The sequence below is a fragment of the Danio aesculapii genome, chromosome 12 (assembly GCF_903798145.1).
Source record: "Danio aesculapii chromosome 12, fDanAes4.1, whole genome shotgun sequence".
Taxonomy (NCBI): Eukaryota; Metazoa; Chordata; class Actinopteri; order Cypriniformes; family Danionidae; genus Danio; species Danio aesculapii.
Window position 1 is genome coordinate 50,916,034 of NC_079446.1, and position 24,993 is coordinate 50,941,026.

The 24,993-nt window shown below is 36.5% G+C and overlaps 2 protein-coding genes across 2 annotated transcripts in view; both read left to right on the forward strand.

Annotated features, from left to right (window-relative positions):
• Positions 1 to 1,801: 1,801 nt before the first annotated feature.
• Positions 1,802 to 7,692, forward strand: ppifb (peptidylprolyl isomerase Fb). The gene is made up of 6 exons (XM_056469702.1): positions 1,802 to 2,030; positions 2,764 to 2,794; positions 3,385 to 3,473; positions 4,860 to 4,956; positions 7,323 to 7,398; positions 7,503 to 7,692. Exons 1-6 carry the CDS (start codon positions 1,881 to 1,883, stop codon positions 7,636 to 7,638), a joined length of 579 nt encoding a protein of 192 aa, XP_056325677.1. The 5' UTR covers positions 1,802 to 1,880; the 3' UTR covers positions 7,639 to 7,692.
• A 4,636-nt stretch (positions 7,693 to 12,328) lies between these two features.
• anxa11b (annexin A11b) overlaps positions 12,329 to 24,993 on the forward strand; it is a 20,948-nt gene continuing 8,283 nt past the window's right edge. The window contains exons 1-6 of the mRNA XM_056469413.1: positions 12,329 to 12,436; positions 21,528 to 21,807; positions 23,416 to 23,447; positions 23,578 to 23,733; positions 24,594 to 24,681; positions 24,846 to 24,940. Of these exons, the coding sequence (XP_056325388.1) occupies positions 12,344 to 12,436; positions 21,528 to 21,807; positions 23,416 to 23,447; positions 23,578 to 23,733; positions 24,594 to 24,681; positions 24,846 to 24,940 (744 nt within the window). The 5' untranslated portion in view covers positions 12,329 to 12,343. The remainder of the gene's footprint in view (positions 12,437 to 21,527; positions 21,808 to 23,415; positions 23,448 to 23,577; positions 23,734 to 24,593; positions 24,682 to 24,845; positions 24,941 to 24,993) is intronic.

Sequence of the window (24,993 nt, forward strand, 5' to 3'; positions counted from 1 at the left end):
TGTTTGTTTAATTGCTTTATTTTTATTTTACATGAGACTTTTAATGATTCACAGATGAGAATTTAAGCATTTGTTTTAAACAGAATATTGTTTTTAATTGTAATATTATGCAAATATTTTGTGATGTCATTTAATTAACTGTAATGCGTCTCTTTTGAATGTAAATATGACATTTATTAGTGATCACAGATTTCTGAACACAGCCTAAACTATTAGTTTACAAATACACTTTAATGTAGCCAAATATAATATCTGTTGTGGATATTTGACAGATAACACAGAGATATGTTCATATGTGTAAGTAAATACAGTATAAAAGCCTTTATTACGTCGAATAAATCTTGTCATTACTGTGTATTTAAAGCATTTCAGTGGGTTTAATCACATTTAGTTGTTTTAATATGAAGTTATTTTTTATTGTTTGTTTTATACATTATAATGCATTGCATCACAAAGCAAAATATTCTAATTATGCATATGCAAATAATGTTTAAATGAATTTGCATATGCAAAACAAGTCTTCCTTTTTTATGAGAGACCTTTAATATTTGATTCCGAATCATTTTTAATCTGTGAAGTAATGTCGTTCTCTTTATTTACTATGACACAGTAATGACTGTGTGTGTGTGTGTGTGTGTGTGTGTGTGTGTGTGTGTGTGTAAATGAGGTAAACACAGTAAAACCTCAATAAACTATAACATTTACTGGTATTAAGTACAATTATTGCTCCTGGGAGTTTGTTTTCGCTGATAATCATTTACTAACTTCAGTTCAAAGATAATTTCGGGGACAGTAATTTTATTATTTAATATTAATGTCATATTTTCTTCATTCATTTGTGATGTTTAGTTTAGTAGGTCTGTAAATGTCATCTTTAAAGCATTCATAACTAAAAACTGCTTTAAAGTGTTCACTTGATTTACATTTACGCATAATTTATGAAGCAGTCATGAGACACACCATCAAAACATTGGCCTGTTTATTTATATAACAGATACATTTATTTATTTTATTTACAAATTTATACCAGCAATCAAGTGTGTGTGTGTGTGTGTGTGTGTGTGTGTGTGTGCGTGTGTGTGTGTGTGTGTGCGTGTGTGTGTGTGTGTGTGTGTGTGTGTTTTAAAAAAATGAGAGTATATTAATGTAATTAGTTTTCAGTAATAGATTTTAATGCATTTCTAATATATCTAATACTGCATTTATCTTTAAACATTATTATTATTAACAATATGCAGTTATATATTGACAGTAATATCCCCAATAAACATCACATCATCACATGATACACATTTACTTGGGATTGCATCATAAATAACAACAGCCAGATCTTTTGGTTTCCCTCTAAGTAGTTTTCTTGTAATTATTTATTTTTAATGCATATATAAAATGATCACACAATATGCCAACAGTACAGTGTTACAAGTAGACAAAATAATATAATAAAAAACAGCCAGAGGAGATCAAATAAAATAAAATTAAGACAAAATAATGTTATGATGGTTCAGTATACTTGTCAATTTTGAATTTACAGATAATATTAATGAGTTTTTATTTACATTTATATAGGCAAGGCACGTTTATCTATTTATACAGCACATTTCATACACAATAGTAATTCAAAGTGCATCAACAAAATACAACAAATAATACAAATTATTAAAACTGGTTAAAATGTGAATGGAAGAATACAAACTGGAAAATCGCCCATGTTGCAATGCTGTTTGTCGTTAATGTAATGAAAACCATTTACGTTTCCGTGATCAACACGTGACACACAAGCACGCGCGCGCTCTCTTCCGTGCACGTGCTTGGTTCTTCCTGTGCGTGCACTGTCAGTCAGTCAGTCAGTCAGTGAGGAGTTTCTCACCGGAGTCAACATGTTAATTCTCGGTAACCGGCTGAAGCTGTGCTCGGTAGCGTTCACCGCGGCACGTCTGTACAGCACCGGGGCTCAAGCCAACAACAACCCGGTGGTTTTCTTCGACGTCGCGGCGGACAACCAGCCGCTCGGCAGAGTCACCTTCGAGGTGCGTGCGGAGAATTTACACACTCTACTATGAGGAAGGATCGACTTATGAATATTAATGACCCAGCTCGACATTCTTCGCCTTGATTGGTTGAAATATAGAACGTAACAGCACATCTAGCGAATCAGTGAAGTGATCTTGATGTTAATTAGAATGCGCGACTCTTCACTTCACAGAAGTAAAAATAACGGCTTTTTTGGGCTAATTAATATTCATGAGCTCTGCCTTCGTCATAGTAGTGTCCTCATAACTGTCAGTACTGATATTGAGGTAAGTTAAAGTTGGTTTTATATTTGCACATTCAGGCATTCTCTTTAATAATATAGTTTCAGGAAAGTATTCTTTGCAAATTCTAAATGGGAAATCATATTAGCAGCCAATGACTGTCAGTGTACAACGTTGTTTACAGTCAATTAAATAATGCTAATGTTGTTTTAAAGTAATTCTTACATGCGATTTCAGACCCAATATTTAATGTAGAGTGTTAAACAATATAGGAATCCTGTCACAAGCAGTCACTGAACGAATGTGCGAATATAAAACTAACTTACGTACTGATTATACTTTATAATGTGTTCATAAATGCTTATATATGTTATAGTTCATATTCATGTTGTATTGTGGAGATGCTGGCACGCTTATTCTAGTTGCAATTTAATTTTAGCTGTTTGTTTTGGATAAGTTTTGAGGTGTTTGTCATTCATTGACCTTTAATTCTCTTCCTGGACTGCAGCTCAACGCGGATGTGGTGCCCAAAACCGCAGGTAAACACTTTAAAACACTCTTATTTTAATTATTTATACCTTATAGTGCTCTTAAAGGGACAGTTCGCTCAAAAAGTGATCAATTGCTATGTAAATCAGCGGTTTCAGGTTTCCAACATTATTCAAATCATCTTCCTTTGTGTTCAACTGGACAAAAAAAAATTCATAAAGCTTTAAAACAAGTAAAGTTTTGTTCAGTTTTGGGTGAAGTGTGTCTTAAAGTGTGTGTGTGACTGTTATTTTACTACATTTTCAGCTCATTTTAACAAAACTAATAATATTGATGAGCATGATGGTCATTTTGTTGATTAATTAATGATATTAAATGTTCATACTGTTATATCTGTAGAGTTAATGAAGACGCACTAGGTTATAGATATCCTTTAGACTAACTTACTGATACTAACATCTCAAATGCTTTATATCAACTTCTTGTGGAACAAATCCTAACAAACGTCTGATAATGTTGATCATCTTGATCGTCACTGTAATCATGATAGGAAATTTTCATACCATTACAACCAAGACATGTATTTATCTGTTATTGTTTGTTTGTTTGTGCGTGCGTGTGTGTGTGTGTGTGTGTGTAGAGAACTTCCGAGCGTTGTGCACCGGTGAACACGGTTTCGGATATAAGGGCTCCATCTTCCACAGAGTGATTCCTCAGTTCATGTGTCAGGTAGAGGATGAAGAGCACACACACTTGCATACACGCTTACACACACATGCAGGGGCGTAGCGACAGGACGGATACGTCCCCCTCACTTGGCAGACCATTTAGAAACAGGTGATTAATAATTATTTGAGCGTAAACATTTGGATCTCATTCAGCTGCCCCCCCTACTTTCAAAATGTCTGCTACACCTCTGCACGCACTCATATGCTTGCATACACACATGCTGAGACGAATACACACACACACACACACACACACACACACACACACACACACGTTTACACAAACATGCACACCTCACAAACATAGTCACACATATGCTCGTTCACACAAATACAGTATGCACACACTCACACGTGCTCACACACACACACACACACACACACACACTCATACACACGCTCTCACATGCTTGCACACCCCACAAACCTACTCGTGCACACATACACATGCTCACACACACACGCACACACATACACATGCTCACACATGCCTACTCGAGCTCACAGACACGTGGCTCAGTCCACACACACACACACACACACACACACTCATGAGCATTTCAGTTACTCATCTGTTTTGGGCTATTATGCTCTTAAAGGGCCAGCTCACCCTAAAATGATAATTCTGTCATCATTTACTCATCTCGCTTTCAAACCTGTTTGAGTTTCTGTTGAACACAAAACAAAATATTCTGAACAATGTAGCTGTTTCCATGTAAAGATGTGAATTAGATTAACGCTCAATACTGTAATGTCACATAAAACATGAATAAAGCAGCGTTTCCATCCAATGAGAAACAGAAGAGAACAAAATCATCATAAATACACAGCGCACAAACACACACGCACACACACACACACACGCACACACTTATATTTTTTGTAAAACAACCTTTAATTTAGCATGTGATTCACCTAAATCTTAATAAAAAGTTCATCTTGCTCAGTTGTGTGAGTGCAGGGCTCGACAATAAGGACTGCCCGATGGCCAGGGGCCAGCGTGAGAGACGTTTGGGACAGTGGACAGTATGGTTACTCGCCCGATTGGGGCAGTGCTGTCTTGTCACTAAAGTTTAATTTGGCTCCATCTGGCCCGTCTTAAAGGGGCTCGCACACCGGATATCAGATGGCGCTCTGTGGCATGGCAGAAATATGCACAGTGCTATGCATTTTAGAAATGTAAACAGCCTATAGATTCCTATCAGGGTACGCAAACCGGATATGACTAACATATGAATATGAATGACATAATGAATAAACATGATGCATAATATAATAAACATAATACGAATGAACGTAATTCATGACTAACCTGACATATAATGACACACACACACACAATCACATGTAATTAATTAAGTGAACAATCATGTTTATATTGATGTAGGGTGGAGATTTCACCAACCATAATGGAACTGGAGGAAAATCCATATATGGGCCCAGATTTGCAGACGAGAACTTCAAACTCAAACACACCGGACCAGGTAAAGAAAACACACTCACGTCTCCTCAAGTGTGTGTGTGTGTGTGTGTGTGTGTGTGTGTGTGTGTGTGTGTGTGTGTGTGTGTGTGTGTGTGTGTGTGTGTGTTTCTGATGAAACGCTGAGTGATTTTCAATATTCAGTCTGTGGATGTTGCTGAGTTTGTTCAGTATTCAAAGGTTAATCTTGATAAAACTCTTGATGATAGTAGTGGAACAAATAACACACACACTGTACACACATACATTACATACATAGTTTACATTAAAGCGACACGGTGGCTCAGTGGTCAGCACTGTGGCCTCACAGCAAGAGGTCGCTGGTTTGAGTCTCGGCTGAGTCAGTGTGTGTTTCTGTGTGGAGTTTGCATGTTCTCCCCGTGTTGGTGTGGGTTTCCTCCGGGTGCTCCGGTTTCCCCCACAGTCCAAACACATGCACTATAGGGGAATTGATCAACTAAACTGGTCATAGTGTATGAGTGTGTGTGTGTGTGTGTGTGTGTGTGTGTGTGTGTGTGTGTGTGTGTGTGTGTGTGTGTGTGTGAATGAGTTTCCCAGTACTGGGTTGCAGCTGGAAGGGCATCTGCTGTGTAAAACATTTGCTGGAATAGTTGGTGGTTCATTCCACTGTGGCAACCTCTGATAAATAAGGAACTAAGCTGAAGGAAAATTAATGAATGAACAGTTTACATTTTGATTAACACATAATATAACTGCGTACACAATATAGTCTATAGTAATAGACATGCATTTGTCCATTTAAAATTGAACTGAAAATTATGTTTTTATGTACATACTTTATTTATTTTTATTTATTCAGTATTGTTGATATATGAAATTAATAATAATAATTGTTATTATTGTTATTTTGTAATATGTATATAATATCAAACTCCATTTATAAATTATAATTCTTTCTTTTTCGTATTACTTCATTATCTGTGCTGTTCTGGTACTCTTATCCTGTTGCACTGTGAAGTTTCTGTCTTGAAAACACATTCCTGGCAGTATTTTATTGAATAATATAATTAGTGATTTTGATTTATATGGTTTGTAATGGCCTGTAGACTCCGCTAGATGGCGATGTCATCAGTTAAATGCAAAAATGAATGAGTGTAAATCAGCGGTGCTGTCTGAAATCTGAAACTGCATTACTTATTTATTAAATGAAGACCAAAATAAAAGAAATATAAGATGAAATATTATTTGAAAACAGAAATTAAACATGCACTTTAAGCTTTGGCAGTCAACTGTAATTAAAAAGATACTAAACTAAAACTAAACTATAATTGAACAAATGTCAGAAATTTGATTAAACATTCATTAAAATTGTAATGAAAACTATCATAAAAACATAATTAAATATATGCACCAAGCAGAAGTGTGGAATAATTGACGACTGATCACTGAATTATTAGAAGATGATGCACAGCTGATGTGGAGTGCCTGTTATTTTCTAATAATTTAATGGGTTGGAGTTAATTATTGGACTTGCACACTGCTTCCTACAGTGTTCAAATGCGCGCACACTCACACACACACACTATAGAATGCTTGAATTTGATTGACTGATGACCATTCTAATGTTATTTCCATACAGAGATGTGTGTGTGTGTGTGTGTGTGTGTGTGCGTGTGTGCGTGCGTGCGTGCGTGTGTGTGTGTGTGTGTGTGTGTGTGTGTGTGTGTGTGTGTGTGTGTGTGTGTGTGTGTGCGCATGTCTAACTGTGAATGTATCACACATCATGTTGCACTTCTCATTTTCTTCAACCTTAAATAACTCTTAATATCTTGCTCAATATTGTTCTGCCTTATGTAAATGTACCTGTATAGCCTGTCTTAAGTTATGTGTATAGTTAAGTAGATGTATATAGTTAGATTAGCACTCCAGTATGTTAGTAATGTATAGGGTTAAAACAGCTCTTCCAGTGTTGTGTTTATATATGTAGCAGTGTGACACTACCATTGTACCTGTAAATAAAGCTCAACTTGACTTGAACTTGATATATGCTCACACACTTAATTAATCTAACTAATCAAAGTATATCTGATTAAGTTGGTGCTAAAACAAAATATTTTTAAATGAATGCCAAATAGAGTGGTATTAAATTGAAAACCTTGAAAATAAGGTAATAAATGTCTCACAAAAAAGAAAATTAAAATAACAAATAATAAATATATTAAAATAATAACATATATATATATATATATATATATATATATATATATATATACATATATATATATATATATATATATATATATATATACATATATATACATATATTTTTTTTATTATATAACACCGGGCTTAAGCAGACATGTATGGTTTTGCTGATGAGAGCGTGTGTGTGTGTGTGTGTGTGTTCAGGTATTCTGTCGATGGCGAACGCTGGAGCGAACACAAACGGCTCACAGTTCTTCATCTGCACAGCTAAAACAGAGTGGTATGACATGACCTTCATCATCATCATCATGAGTATGTGTTTAGACATGATCTGCAGCGTGTGTGTGTGTGTGTGTGTGTGTGTGTGTGTGTGTGTGTGTTTAGGCTGGACGGGCGGCACGTGGTGTTCGGCAGTGTGAAGGAGGGCATGGATGTGGTACGGAAGGTGGAGGCGCTGGGCTCACGGTCGGGACGCACCGCTCAGAGGATCAGCATCACTGACTGTGGAGAACTCAAGTAGAGCAGCGCACACACACACACACACACACACACACACACACACACACACACAGATCCTTAATTTCTCTCTCACACAGTGTCAGACTGCTGGACAGATAATGTGAACGCTCTGGGTTAAATGATCATTCATTAACTCGGTGTCTAATGCCGATGTAGCGCTGCAGAGCTCTCTCTGCAACATTCATGCTGTTTTTTTGTTAGTTTGTTTTTCTTTTTTGTCAGTGTACAAGCATTTATCCTGACAGAGAACGCAATAAATCCCTCTCTTCACTTTTAGAAGTCATTCACTTTGACTGTTGTTTAATACAATCTCTTGTTGTACACAAAACAACTACAGAAATATTGGTGTACTGTCTAAAATCATGTGTACATGCATTATTAACTTAAAGTAACCTCAACTGTGAAAGTCTTGGTTAGGTGTTCCTCAGGTGCTGTATTAAATCTGGACTTTTGTTCTTATGCAGATGATGATGATGATGATGAGTTATGGTCAGTGTTTATCTGAGAGTGAATGAGAAATCCAAAATAAAGCAAGAGCAATAATCAAAGGCTGTTGTAGGAGTTGATGACTGTAAAAGAGCCGGTGGGTTTCAGATAAAGCTCATCTCTCAGATATTCTTTTGCTTTCTGTTTGCTTTTCTTCCTTTTTCTTTTATTGTGTTGTGATGTTGTGGTGCTGCGTTTGTCAGACAGTTTCTGTTTCATCCTCCACCGCTGCAGTGTGTGAGTGTTGAGCCTCTGGAGTGTTTGATGTTGCAACAACGGAACCTTTTGAGCCATTCAGAATGGAAAATGTAACATTCTCAGTGTCGCCACAAGAGGCACAGCAGAGGTGAAGTGTACAGCCTTTATCCTGTAACACACATGCACACACACACACTTCTGAGTGTGCCTTACACAGGTGAGTGAGCTTGACAAACCACCTGTAGAAAACCAGCTTTTCATCTTTGACACCAGAGAGACACACACACACACACATAAATATATATTCTTTCCAAAACCTTTTCATTCACTGTTCCATGCTGGTGGAGTGATCTTCACTTTCCCTCACAGAGGCAGCATCCTTCAAACCTCAACTAAAAACCTCATCATCTCTTCTGAGATCACCTGAAGCTTTGTGAATAAAACTAGGACCCCTCATCTCTCCCCACACCACACAATAACTCCAAATCATTATCAACTCTGAGTGTGCCTCACACAGATGAGTGAGCTTGACAAACCATCTGTAGAAAACAGATTTTCATCTCTGACAACAGAGACACACACACACACACACACACACACACACACATATATATATATACACACACACACACACACACACACACACACTCACTGGCCACTTTATTAGGTACACCTGTCCTACTGCTTGTAACGCAAATCTCTAATCAGCCAATCGCATGGCAGCAGCTCAATGCATTTAGGCCTATAGACATGGTCAAGACGATCTTCTGCAGGTCAAAGCGAGCATCAGAATGGGGAAGAAAGGGGATTTAAGAGACTTTGAACGTGGCATGGTTGTTGCTGCCAGACGGGCTGCTCTGAGTATTTCAGAAACTGCTGATCTACTGGGATTTTCACGCACAACCATCTCTAGGGTTTACAGAGAATGGTCCGACACAGAGGAAATATCCAGTGAGCGGCAGTTCTGTGGGCGCAAATGCCTTGTTGATGCCAGAGGTCAGAGGAGAATGGCCAGACTGGTTCAAGCTGATAGAAAGGCAACAGTAACTCAAATAAGCACTCGTTACAACCGAGGTCTGCAGAAGAGCATCTCTGAACACACAACACGTCCAACCTTGAGGCGGATGGGCTACAGCAGCAGAACACCACACCGGGTGCCACGCCTGTCAGCTAAGAACAGGAAACTGAGGCTACAATTCACACAGGCTCACCAAAACTGGACAATAGAAGATTGGAGAAACGTTGCCTGGTCTGATGAGTCTCCATTTCTGCTGCCACATTCAGATGCTCGGCTCACAATTTAGCCTCAACAACATGAAAGCATGGATCCATCCTGCCTTGTATCAGCGGTTCAGGCTGCTGGTGGTGGTGTATTTTCTTGGCACACTTTGGGTCCATCAGTACCAATTGAGCATGGTGTCAACACCACAGCCTACCTGAGTATTGTTGCTGACCATGTCCATCATGCCTCCTCTATTGTAAATCACTGTGGACAAAAGTGTTTGCTAAATGTAAATGTGTAAAGGTGGTTGCTACAGTATTCTGAGTGGCTGCTTGTGTGTTTTTATGCAGTTGCTCATTTGCAACTCATTTTTCTGTCTCAGTCTAAATGTTTCATATATGTTAAACATCCAGACATTTTAGAAACAAATAAGCATCTTTTTATGGCTCATGCAGTGAGCACAAAACTCCTGAACCCAGCTGCAGCGTCTCCTGGCAGAGATCTGACTCTGAAATCTGAGCTCTGATGCTGATTGCTTAAGGGCTGGATTTTGATTGGCTATAGAACTAATTACTTGATTATAATAATAATAATAAAAAAGACTACTGCACAAGAGAACAGTCAGCCTGTATATTGCGCCCTCTGGTGTTGATGAGAAGACATTACAGGCTGCTCTTCAGTACAATGCTCTTCAACTTTGTGAAATTCGACACTCCTTTTGTTTGTGAGGGTGTGTGTGTGCGTGTGTGTGTGTGTGCTTTTTCATTGTTTGTGTTTTGTATTAAAGTACTGAAATAATAATTTGCCATTGTGTATAACAGACACATGGATGAATGACAGAATTTTGCTGATGAAATCAACAAGGGTTAGTATGACTTTAGCCAGCTGAGGGTTTTTAAAGTCTGTGTTTCCCTCCCTGCCCTGTAAATGTGTGTGTGATGTTCACTATATGACGTGAAAATGTGACCGGTTTTTCCACTGGTTTCCATTAACATACTGAAGCCAAACCCATGAGCTTCAGTCACTCCTCAACTCCAGTGAACATCCACACTGATCTCATGCAAATCTGTGTGTGTGTGAGAGAGAGTGTTTGCTTGTGCGAATCTGGGAGTGTTTATGTTTTTGAGAGTTTGTGTGTGTGTATGTGAGAGAGTGTTTGTTGGAGTGTGGTGTGTGTCTGTTTGTGTCTGTGTTTTTGTGTGCTTGACAAGCACTATCAACAAATCAAACAGCAATCCAGAGTTCTTCAGTCCCCTAGTCTAAAGTCCTCGTTTGTATTGATTTTAAGTTTGTCAGTATCTTCAGTGTTTTCATTTCGGTTTTGAATGTTGAAATAAGAGGTGTGCGTTTGCTATATTTACTGCTGTGAATGTGAAATGTACCCAAAAAAACTAAATATAACGTTAAGTGATCAGTCATTACAATAATGTCCTTATTAATAAATACAGTCAAAATCGATGTGTACATAATATGTGATCAAATCTACAATATCCCTGAGGGAAGGCAATTCCAAAACACTGACAAAACATTATTAATATCATTCGAAAGTGTTTTAGGAGATACTAGAAGAGATACTATAGTAATGTACTAAATACTGTAGTGCTTGTGAGCCATACTACTGTATATTAAAGTACTTGAATTGATCTGTTGTGGTTATTCTATAGTTGCTATGGTAACAACAACTATAGTGATTAATCTGTTATGGTGATTCTATAGTTGCTGTGGTAACACAACAACTATAGTGATTAATCTGTTGTGGTGATTCTACAGTTGCTATGGTAACAACAACTATAGTGATTAATCTGTTATGGTAATTCTATAGTTGCTATGGTAACACAACAATTATAGTAATTAATCTGTCGTGGTGTATCTACAGTTGCTATGGTAACACGGCAACTACAGTAACTGATCTGTTGTGGTGATTTTACAGTTTGTATGGTAACATGGCAACTACAGTACGGCAACTACAGTAACTGATCTGTTGTGGTGATTTTACAGTTGCTATGGTAACACAATAACTACAGTAATTAATCTGTTGTGGTGATTCTACAGTTGCTATGGTAACACATCAACTACAGTAATTAATCTGTTCTGGTGATTCTACAGTTGCTATGGTAACACATCAACTACAGTAATTAATCTGTTGTGGTGATTCTATAGTTGCTATGGCAACACGGCAACTACAGTAATTAATCTGTTGTGGTGATTCTATAGTTGCTATGGCAACACGGCAACTACAGTAATTAATCTGTTGTGGTGATTCTATAGTTGCTATGGTAACACACACATCAACTACAGTAGTTGATTTGGGGAGGGGGGGTTTAGTGAGGTCCTCATGATTCTGCCCCCCTAGGTCGCCTCTATAGACCTGGCAATGGTAACACAGTAACAACTACAGTAATACAAACAGATGAGCTAATACTGTATTCTTTAATTAATAATTACATAATTATAAATAAATTAGAGGTCTCGTTTGTTACTTATTACTGTATTTGTGTATTTTGGTTTTTAATATTACTTTATGTTATTTGTTTAATTGTGTCCTTTATTACTTTGATGTTGTAATTATATTCCATATTGTATACTTAAAGGCTTTAGCAATACTATAACAAATATGCCGTTCAACTTGTTTGTGCGCTTCTGTGCGCGCGTATAAAATCATGGGTTGTTTAAACCCAGTTCAACTATGGACAACCCAACCACTGGGTTAAAAACATATCGATTATACACAGAATGTATACAGTATATACGTATACAGACCATAAGCCTAACAAAATTGTCAAGCATCCTGAACTTGAGAATGTGTGTGTGTGTTACGGATGTTGGCCACACCCACCGCCCTTTTACTTCCTCATTCACTCCAAACTCTCGATCTGCAATCTCACACATCACAGTAAGTAACGCTCCAATTTCGACCCTAAAGCAACCAAACAATCCACTCTTTCGCTCGTGTTTCTGCTTTTTATTCTACTTTTATTCGTCTCTTCACTGCGCGCGCTCGACAAACATCGTAATTAAAACAAATCTGCGCGTTCACGCGACGAGCCCGTGCTAAACCTCTCACACTGATGTTTGTATGACTATAAATATATAAATTAATTATTACAGCGTGTGGTGTTTTCAGATGAAGTGTTTCTGTTTTAGCTATATGGTTTGAGGCTGTTGTGTAATACGCAATATTCGGCTGCCATTTTTTTCCTCAGAGAGAGATGCCGAAGGGTCAAACCCTGTGTTGTGATTGAAGTATGTAGTGTGTAGTATAGTATTTAGAGTACATGTTAAGACTTGAGTTGTGTGTGTTTTATTCTGGTTATATCGGTTGACTGACGGACTGCAGAGGGTTAAACCGCTCAAACACTGATTAAACCCAAACACGCGCTGATTAAAGGGGCAGTTCACACAAAAATCTGCGTTTACACATTTAATTACACTCAAGTGATTTTAAGCTTTTAGATAAGCTCATTTCTCCTGTTAAACTCAAAATTAAAGATTATAAAAACTAATTAAGTGTTTTCATTTAAATATGCAAATTATATTTATGCACAAAGTGTAATATGGCATAACACATTAGTGAATAAATCCGCATTTCCAGTCAGAGAGAAGAAAATCCTCAGTTCCTGATCCACTGGAGCTAAAATGTAGTTTAGTGCTGCAGGAAAATCCACTGTGGTCTTTTATCCTCATTGAGGTAAAGTTGGTTTTGTATTCAGACTTTCCACTTAATACTATAATTGCACAATTCATTCTTTGCCCTTTTTAAATAGGGAAATCATATTAGCAGCCAATGACTATCAAAGTACAGCACCGTTTACAGTTAATAAAATATTGATATGCACATCTTGGCGTTATGCAATATTCCAAAATGTGCATAAAATAGGTGTATGCAATCACAGCTACTGATGTCCAAAGTACTAATTGAGGTAAAGTTGGTTTTATATTCATACATTCAGACTTTCACCTTCTTATAATTTCATTAAAGTATTCTAACTAGTGAAATCATATTATCGGTCAATGACTACCAAAGTACAACATTGTTGACAGACAGTTAAATAGTGCTAATGTTGTTTTGAAGTCATATGTACATGCAATTTTAGACACAATATTCAATGTATCATGGTGAACAATATAGAGACCGTGTCACCAGTTGTGCTCATAATAGTACATCATTATAATTAATCTGTATTAGGTTTTAATTCAGCTGTAATGTTTTATTGAACGTCAAAGTCTGAATGTGTGAATATAAAACCAACTTTACCTCAGTCAAGTACTATGGAAGTCAATGGCCAGCATTTCTTTCAGTATATCTTCAATTGTGCATAATAATAGGTGTCTGCAATCACAGCTACTGATGTCTAAAGTACTAATTGAGGTAAAGTTGGTTTTATATTCATACATTCAGACTTTCACCTTCCTATAATGTCATTGAAGTATTTTAAATGGTGTTCAGCAGAAGAAACTCAAACACATTTGAATAATAACGAGTAAATGATTTTATAATTTAGTTTTTATTTTGAGTGAACTGTCCCTTTAAACCAGAGGTGCCCGAACCTTTACATATGAAGGGCCAAAAATCTAATATTATTATGAGCCATGGGCCAAAGGTAAATATACCTATATCTTACATTAAAGTCGTCATTTCCTAATTTATTTCCTAATATTTCAAAACATTACACTTTAAATCATATTAACTAATGCAGTATAACTTTTTAAATTAAAACTAAATTGCAATAAAAGCGTAAACAATCACATTTAAAGCCCATTTCAATGTGGTAATGCCATTGGCCCTTAACTTCCTGCTTGTTCTCATACTATCATAACTGTAACGAGAGGTAATTCAATCATATTTTCATGTTAAAGAGCTATCATAAGATTATTTATCAATGTGTGGACCTTTTTGGATTCTCGGAAGCTGTAGAAATTAAAAATGTTAAACAGGAAATGCATTAGGACCATTGTTATTGTTTACATCCCTCAAAATGGTCTATAACACAGTAGAGTCCAATGCTGAATACACCAGTCAAGCAGAATCTGCCTTTGCCTTGATTTGCTCACCAAAGTATCTGCATTTATACTAAATCAGATTAATTTACGTCAATTAATTGAAACATTTAATTTCTGTTAGCTTTGAACAATAAAACAAACAAAGGGTTACATTAAATTTCAATTGACAATCTCCAAACCAGAATTGGGTAAACTAAATTAGCCATAGTGTATGAGTGTGAATGCAAGAATGTATGGGTGTTTCCCAGAGTTGGGTTGCGGCTGAAAGGGCATCTGCTGTGTAAAACATATGCGGGATAAGTTGGCGGTTCATTCTGCTGTGGTGACCCCTGATTAATAAAGGGACTGAGCCGAAAAGAAAATGACCATCCCCATCTGTCTCCCCCTCTTCTCAGAGGGATGGTGGGCCAAATCAAAGGTTATCATGTGCCAACTTTGGCCTACGGGCTCTATTTTTAACCATGACTGCTTTAAACCAAACTTACTAATGCACGAGCACAATAGCAAAACGCGCTCTTAAAATCCAGCAAAAACTGTATTATAGTGTTTTTCCTCATCAGTATTGTGGCGTCTGATCAGCAACTTCTCATTAATGACTGAATGAGAGGACAGTTCAGGGAATTTGATCATGTTTTACTGCTTTTACTCATATAAAATCAGAAATATTAGGAGATTAGGAGATTAAAATTACAAACTAAATACACACATTCATGTTCTGGTCCTCCAAATAGTGTGACCAAGCCATCAAAAATAAATTTAGTTCAGTCGAAAAACGGCCGCTGTAGTTACCAATCTCTTTAAGGCAAGTCATTTCACTCGGCGGCCATCTTTGAAACGCCTCTCGGGCAGTATGCTCGGCCATTCTGTTTGAAACAAACATCAAATTCTCCAAAATTGCTTGACAAGTTTACGATTAAATTTCAAAATATGAAGCAACGATTACGTTAAGCAACAATTGTCTCTTTAGTTTCATTTCCAAAAAATCTGCAGAAATTCACATCTGGTCCAAGCCCCTCCCCTGGAAAATGGTCAGTCTGTAGCGATCGCTGATTGGTTTTTGTACTAGAAGGCGGGCTTTATTAGGCTTATAGCAATCACTGATTGGCTCCTGTACTAGAAGGCGGGGCTTCATTAGGCTTATAGCGATCGCTGATTGGTTCTTTTACTAGAAGGCGGTCTTTATTAGGCTTATAACGATCATTGATTGGCTCCTGTACTAGAAGGCGGGGCTTCATTTGCCATATTGACAGTTACACTTTTCCCCATTCAAAAGAATACGAGTGACAGGAGTGGTGTGAGCAGCCGAAAACATTTGGATATGTTTGTAGAAAAGGCCTTTTACAATGCACTGATATCGTTAATAGTGATGCAATGATTAGCTGATTACACTAATTGTGCTTAAATTCATCATGGTTAATAAATCGTTAAGGGTTTTCAACGCCGCCTTTCTGTTGCACAGAACAAAACTGCTGCAACTAAACAAAGTTATGCTAACTGTACGCTAGTTTAAAGGTCCGAGCTTATACTGAGACTAATACGCACACACACTGGATTAACTATAGCAGCGGGCCGTTCACATATCACGTCTTTTCCACATGCAAGTTGATTATTTCTAATGGAGATGTGCACATATGGGGAGCTGTGCGTACACGACCCGGCACACACAGTAGAAATGATCTCACGCTGTAGTGGTGAGAGTTGTGCATGGCTTTCAGTTCAATGTAAACAAAAGATACGTTAGACGAATTATTACAAATGATTATGTATGTAGGCGACGTGGTGGCACAGTGGGTAGCACGATCGCCTCACAGCAAGAAGGTCGCTGGTTCGAGCCTCAGCAGGGTCAGTGTGTGTTTCTGTGTGGAGTTTGCATGTTCTCCACGTGTTGGCGTGGGTTTCCTCCGGGTGCTCCAGTTTCCCCCGCAGTCCAAACGTGGTACAGGTGAATTGGGTATGCTAAAAATGACCGTAGTGTATGAGTGTGTATGGATGTTTCCCAGTGATGGGTTGGAGCTGAATGTGTGAATGAATGAATGATGTATGTATGAACGCAGATAATAACAACAGTTGATTTAAATTCTTAGCTAATATTTAGCTTAAAGTATCATTAGACAAATACTATATTTTAATTATTCCTATTTTTATTTATTTCATTGTTCTGTTGTCTATTTTTTAAAGCAAAAACTTTTTCATTTATTTTTAAGTCCAAAGAGAGAAACTGACTATTGTTTGTGTTTGATTCTCTATTTGGTGACTGAGCAGCAATAAACAACACTTTAAATTATGAGCAGGTTTCTTGTGATTTTCTAAACTAGTCGTGTTTTGAATTTAATAAATGCATAGTGATCGTGATAACCGTGAAACCAAGATTGATCTTCAGACTATCTGCTTGTTAAGTCGTGACGTATTGGTGACGTGTGGAACACTGTTTCCAGGACTTGCTGCATCACAAACACCAAAATTTTAATAATTTATTAAAAATATGGGCATCAGATATTAGCCATGGATATATATATATATATATTGTGATTGTAATTTTCAAAAGTATTACAGAGCTTTGTAAACGTTTATTATTACCATTTGATGAGTCTCCCCAGTCAGTTTGATAGAGCGCTTAGACCCGGAAGCCGATTCGTGTTATGTCAAACTTAACAAGCGGATAATCGTACAACCAAACTCTATAATCGCTGCACCCCTAATTGTTATGTAGTTTAAAACAACATATGAATGTGTCTGAATGCTTCAGCAATGCTCTGCTTTTGTTGTGCTCTGAACATCTGAATATGTGTGTAATAAAGCCACATTGTACAGTGCAGTGATGTTATGTAGTGTCAGAATACAGTATATTAACATTATAATGGAGAAAAAGCCAATGTGGGTGTCTTAAAGAGCACAAATACAGCAGATGGGCTCTTATACTGCTGTAGTGTCATCACTCATATAGTAAGTCACATCTCTCCAGCCCCTCATTTGGGATGCTCTTCATGAACTGACTAATTCAATAGCCCTGTTCTATAGTAAAATACCTAATCTGAGACTTCTAATCAAATACTTAAATAATCAGAGTATGCAGAAATATCTTTAAGTTCTTCTAAAACATGAGGTCTGTGTGTAATGAACATAGACCTGATAAACCTGTCTGTCTCCAGATGTACTGTTTGGTCAGCGGTGAACACAAACACTGCCTGTCTCTGTGTAGTGTTGAAATATTCACTTCTCCATGGCTTTACAGGCTTCTTATCATGCTAATGTGTGTGTTCAGTTGTGGGTTAAGGTGTGTGTACAGACAGGGCCTGCCGAGCACTGAAGGAGATGATAAAAACCTGCTCTCTGCTGTAAAAGACTGTAGATCAGGAGTGTCAAACTCAGTTCCTGGAGGGACGCAACCCTAGGTATCAAACAAACCCAATGCACTCAATTAGTTTGATCAGGTGTGTTTAATTAGGGTTGAAACTAAACTGTGCAGAGCTGCGGCCCTCCAGGAACTGAGTTTGACACCTGTGATGTAGATAAAAGAATTTTTTGTACATTTTATATTGATTCAAAGAACAAAATGGTGCCAGATTTAATGTTTGAATCAATTTAATGAATCAGTTTAATTAATTACATTAAGTTTTGAATTAATTTGATGTTTTATTCAATTAACTGAATCAATGTAATGTTTGAATTGATTTACTGAATCAATTTCAGGTTTGAATCAATTTAATGAATCAGTTTAATTAATTAGATTAAGTTTTGAATTAATTTGATCTTTTATTCAATTAACTGAGTCAATGTAATGTTTGAATTGATTTACTGAATCAATTTCAGGTTTGAATCAATTTAATTAACCAATTTAATGTTTAAAACTATTTAATTAATCAACTTAATCTGATTAAGTTTTGAATCGATGTAATGTTTGAATCAATTTATTGAATCAATGTAATGTTTAAATCAATTTAATGTTTGAATCAATTTACGGAATCAATGAAATGTTTGAATCTATTTAATGAATCAATTTAATATTTGAAACTATTTGCCAAATCAATTTAATGTTTGAATCAATTAAATGAATCAATTTAATGTTTCAATCAATTAAATGAATCAATTTAATGTTTGAAACAATTTAATTAATCAATGTGATTAATCAGATTAAATTTTGAATCAATGTAATGTTTGAATCAATTTAATGTTTGAATCGGTTTACTGAATCAATTTCAGGTTGGAATTAATGTGATGAATCAATTAAATTTTTGAATCAATTTACTGAATTGATGTAATGTTTGAATGGACTTAATTTAATGTTTGAATCAATTTAATGAATTAACTTAATGTTTGAAACAATTTAATGAATCAATTTAATATTTGAATCGATTTGCCAAATCAATTTAATGTTTGAAACAATTTAATAAATCAATTTTATTAATCAGATTAAGTTTTAAATCAATGTAATATTTGAATCAATTTAATAAATCAACTTAAGGTTTGAATTATTTTAGTGAATCAATTTAAGATTGAATCAATTTAATGTTTGAATCAGTTTAAAGAATCAATTTAATGTTTGAATCAGTTTAAGGAATCCAGTCTTTTACCTTTTACTGCATTTGAAAACACCAGTTTCAGCTTATTATGGATAAAAAATGTCAAACAATGAAAGTAAATGTTTTATTTTAATTACAGAAGTTGTGTTCATTTCATTATCATCAATTGACAGGTAAAGCAATGTATACAATTCCTTGAAATTTGCAGTGTACAGAGAGAAAAACAAACGTGTTTGTCAGAATAATTACAAATATTTCATTAAGGCATAACTTTGGATAATGTACAAGTTTTTGTAGAAAAACAAATCAGTTTCTGATCTAGTCAGCAGCCAAGGATCAAATAACTAATTATTGATTTATAAATAGATATAATTGCTTAATGTAAGTATTATTAATCACATTCATTGTTTTAAATGAATCTTTTTACTTGTTGTGAATGTGTGAAAGTTGTGGAAATAATTGTATTTAAATCAAAACTGTTCTGGAAACTCGAAACACCAGTGACAAGATACGAGACGCATCAAATCACACTTCACCTCTGAATGGTGCCTGTCTTTATTTCACAGATAAGACAGTCTCATTAAGATAACAAAAGAGTCATAAAATAATTTGGTCACACTGAAATGCTGCACTGTCTCTGTGTATCGTCCTCTAATAGTTTTTATCAACGTTATCAGATTGATGCTTCATTCAATTACATTTGTTCATTATAATGGCAGTTTTTTTGCCCGTATACTGTAATATGGCTTAAAACATTAGTGAATAAATCAGCATTTCCTGTCAATGAAAAACAAAAGAGAACCAAATAATCAGTTCCTGATCAACTGGAGCAGATGTGAGTCAGAAATGTAGTTTAGTGCGGCGGCAGGAGAAGCCACTGTGGTCTTTTATCCTCATTGAGGTACAGTTGGTTTTGCTTTCACACATTCAGACTTTCCACTTAATAATAGTATATCTTAATAATATGGAAATCATATCAAAATACAACACTGTTCACAGTCAAATAAATATTGGCAAAACTGAAGAAAATAAGCATTGTTTTTATTTATAAAATGAGCAGTATCACACGAGTAGGAGTGCAGTGTGGATGTATATCAGTGCATTGGCTCAAGGCCGCAGGTCGAGTGATGATATACAGCCATATAGCACTGCTACTCATGTGATATTGCATTTATACAGCAGTTCGACGGCATAATCGTGTATATAATAAAGAAGATCAAACACAGAGAGTCTGAAAACCCTTTTGTATGAGGAACTACTTTCTTCCGCCGTTCATTCACATCTGCAGCTGACGTCAGAACAGCAGAAACTACTGCTTTAATTACCAACGTCACTGTAGAGCTAGTGTCTGAATGATTCTCTAGTGTAATGTCTAAAGTGAAGACAGAACAGCTGATTTAGCTCACATTTTAGGAGCATAAGGCTGAACAGCATGAAATGTCATCAGTCTACAGAGATCTCCCAGTGTTTCTCTGCTGCAATCGAGACATCACAATAATTAACCCTGAAAAAGCCAAAGCAAAGCCAACACTATAGATTACTGGGGTATAAGTACAGTGCTACAAGCACTACTCAGAATGTCACTTACCTGATCTATATTGATTTGATCAGCTCTAGTTTGTAATTACACTGAGTTTTTCTCCTCTAAGGGCTTCTTATGTGGTCTCTGTCGCCATCTTGTGGCAGAGCATCAACCATCTTTGCTCTGCTCAGTATGACAGTCTGAATGCACTAAATGATGAATATTTAAAACAGGCACTGTCCTTATAAATAAACTGCATAGTTACAATCTAAACAAACACATTCTGGCCTGAAAAAGCCTCAAAAGTGCATGATGTTGTCCAACAGCTACAATATTAGTCAGACAGAGATTATTCTTCTGCTGTCACTCACGGCTATCAGCCAATAAGATTCAAGAACCAGACAGAACTGTTGTGTATAGCAAAATCACTTGTCTTGTTTTCCGTATCAAACAATATATGTTGAATATATATATATATATATATATATATATATATATATATATTAGCTGTTTGTTTGTTTGTTTATCTATTTATTTTGGTTTTTCCTTGGTGGAAGCAGGTTTGCATTAAAATAAAATCAGCTTAAGATATAAAAATAAATCTCTGCTAAATAATTAATAAGAATTAAATTAATAAAATTTTTCCCAGTTTAAATTAAAAACTCACTCGAACTCAGCAAGCAATATTGAATGTCATTTAAATGCATGCTGTCCAAACCATGTTGAAATGTGAAAGTGCCAAAACAACCACGCCCCCTTTTGTTATTAGACACGCCCCCTATGGCTGATTGGCTGAAGTGTTTTGCAACGTGATCCAACACTATAGTCAAAAAATCTTTTCAAACATATAGCTTTAGTGCACCTATAACTTGAAATAAATCAATACAAATCAGACAAGCTTGTATTTGTGCATGCATTAACGCTGTACGTGTTCTGTGCAGGTGTCGGAGATGAGTTACCCCGGTTATCCTCCAGCAGGTGGCAGCTACCCACCCCCATCCGGCCCATATCAGCAGCCGCCTGCCGGGTACCCTCCTCAGCCCGGAGCGTATCCTCCACAGGCCGGATACTACCCCCCGCAGCCCGGAGCCTTCCCACCTGGAGCAGGATATCCTCCTCAGGCCGGCGGGTACCCAGCAGCCCCGGGTGGAGGATTCCCACCACAGGCTGGAGGATACCCCGCCGCTCAGCCCGGGGCATACCCTAACATGCCCGCTGCAGGTCAGACATGGGTGTTGCTAGAGGGGATACAGCTGAGGATGGAAGTTAGCGAGAATAATTCATATTATTTATTAAATTACCCATTAATAACCCTATTCTAAACCTACACCTTACTGTCATTAATGGGTATAATAATACCCATTAATTGTATTTCATTAATGTCTACCCCTATCCAACCCTCACAGTAATGTAGCCGTATTAATTGGCCGTAGTATTGTTGTCATGGTTACCTGTATCAAGGTCAACACGGTAAAAATAATTTCAATCATAATTTTAAAATAAATTATATATATTACTGTAGTTATTGTGCAACTACCACAACAAATCAATTACTACAGTTGTCACTACCATAGCGACTAATGAATCACCACAGCAGATCAATTACTATAGTTGTTGTTGCCATAGCAACTATTGAATCACCACAATGGATCATTTACTATAGTGGTTGTGTTACCATAGCAACTATAGAATCACCACAACAGAACAATTTTTATAGTTGTTACCATAGCAACTGTAGAATCACCACAACAGAACAATTACAGTAGTTATTGTTACCATAGCAACTATAGAATCATCACAACGGATCAATTACTTTAGTTGTTGTTACCATAGCAACTCTAGAATGACCACAACTGATCAGTTACTATGGTTGTTGGTACTATAGCAACTATAGAATTATCACATCAATTACTATAGTTGGTGTGTTACCATAAAAACTGTAGAATCTCCACAACAGATCAATTACTATAGTTGTTGTTACCATAGCAACTGTAGGATCACCACAATGATCAATTACAGTAGTTATTGTTACCATAGCAACTATAGAATTACCACAACAGATCAATTACAATAGTTGTTGTTACCATAGCGACTGTAGAATCACCACAACTGATCAATTACTATGCTTGTTGTTACTTTAGCAACTATAGAATTACCACATCACATAAATGACTATAGTTGTTGTGTTACCATAGAAACTGTAGAATTACTATAACCAATCAGTTGCTAATTATGTTGTTACCATAGTAACTTTAAAGTTGCTGCCACAAATAAATGACTACATTTGTTGTTGTTACCATAGCAACTGTAGAATCACCACAACAGATTAACCATGGTAAATTGTTTGACATTAGTATTTCCGTTTCAGATTTCCTCATCATTTGAACTGTGATTGATTATGGAAATTTTGAAAACTGTATTTAATGGTAAACCCTGTAACATTTGCGAATGGCTGCAGTGTAAATGCATGTTTACATAGACAGTTAATTAGTAGGTATATTATATAATATTATGTAATATTTAGACTTTAAACCACTATGAATGAGTGAAAGCTTCAGCAGATATTCAGATTTTTAAGTTTATGTAAAGCTGAACACCAAATATATGACATAATATAATTATCTTAATATCATTTCAAAAAACATTATTACCACTAATTTCATAACATAACATAAAAAATAAAAGTTTTCATTTCAGTGTTTTCAAATGCAGTTCATGTTTGTCTCTGCTTTTATGCATTATTCATAATCCGTCTAGAACTCTTTTTGTTTAGACTTTCATGTGTCTTGTGTTGTTATTGTGTTGTTGACTTATTGATATCATCAACAGGTGGATGGGGTGGCCATCCCGGCTTTGGAGCTGTAAGAAATCTTTTATTTCTGCTTCTTTCATTGCAAACAATCACTTATCACATGTGAAAACATTGCAGAATTACAGTCCAAATTTTGTGATGTCAAGTGACTGCTCTTGTTGTTATCATGTGACCTGTAGCCTGGTGGAGGGATGCCCCAGGGTTACCCAGGAGTCCCAGCACCAGGACAGCAGCCCATGCCGGCGTATCCCGGAGCTCCAGTCCCGAACCCAGGCATGCCTGGGTATGGAGGAGGCGTCCCGACTGGACCAACTCCACCTGCTCCTGCTATCAACGTTAGAGATTTCTACATTTACCACTGTTTGACTCAAGTCATTACTTTATAATACATTCCATCAGTGTAATGCTAAAGTAATACTGCACTATACTGTAGCTTTTACTACAGTAAACTGTGGTGTATTGTAGGATAACAAACCCTTTAGTTGTAGAAAACTACAGTTTTGTCTCATCTGTTTCTATTACTATAGTTGTTGTGTTACTGTAGCAACTGTAGAATCACCACAACAGATAAATTACTATAGTTGTGTTACCATAGCAACTGTAGAATCACCACAACACATAAATTACTATAGTTGTTGTGTTACCATAGCAACTGTAGAATCACCACAACAGATAAATTACTATAGTTGTGTTACCATAGCAACTGTAGAATCACCACAACACATAAATTACTATAGTTGTTGTGTTACCATAGCAACTGTAGAATCACCACAACAGATCAATTACTGTAGTTGTGTTACCATAGCAACTATAGAATCACCACAATGGATCATTTACTATAGTGGTTGTGTTACCATAGCAACTGTAGAATTACCACAATGGATCCATTACTGTAGTTGTGTTACCATAGCAACTGTAGAATCAACACAACAGATCAATTACTGTAGTTGTGTTACCATAGCAACTGTAGAATCACCACAATGGATCAATTACTATAGTTGTTGTGTTACCATAGCAACTGTAGAATTACCACAACAGATCAATCACTGTAGTTGTTTTTTTAATGGGTTAGGGTTAGTTATTTCAGGGCTTGGGTTACTTTATACATGCAATTTGTACATTTCAGAAACCTCATCTTTTATAACTGTATAAGATTGTGCTGTGCTCACCCCAGTGTTTGTTGTGTGTTGTTCAGAGGGGTTTTCGTGGGACCATAAAGGATTTTCCTGGTGCGGATCCTCTCCGAGATGTGGAGGTGTTACGGAAAGCCATGAAGGGCTTCGGTGAGCAGAAATGCAAACAATAATACTCATTTACAGGATCAGTCCAGAATGAACACCTCCTGGTTTACTGTCCCCCTCATCGTTTCTTTCTGTCAGTGAAGGGTTTTGAGGATTTAGTTTGGATGATTTTAAAGAGCTCCATCATGTAATCTGTTTTGTTGCAGGAACGGATGAAAACGCCATTATCGAGCTTCTGGGCAGTCGAAGCAACAAGCAGCGTGTGCCTTTGTTGGCGGCGTATAAAACCACCTACGGAAAGGTGAACACGAGAGGAGCCACACACACATGTCTGAAAACAGCAGAAATACCTGA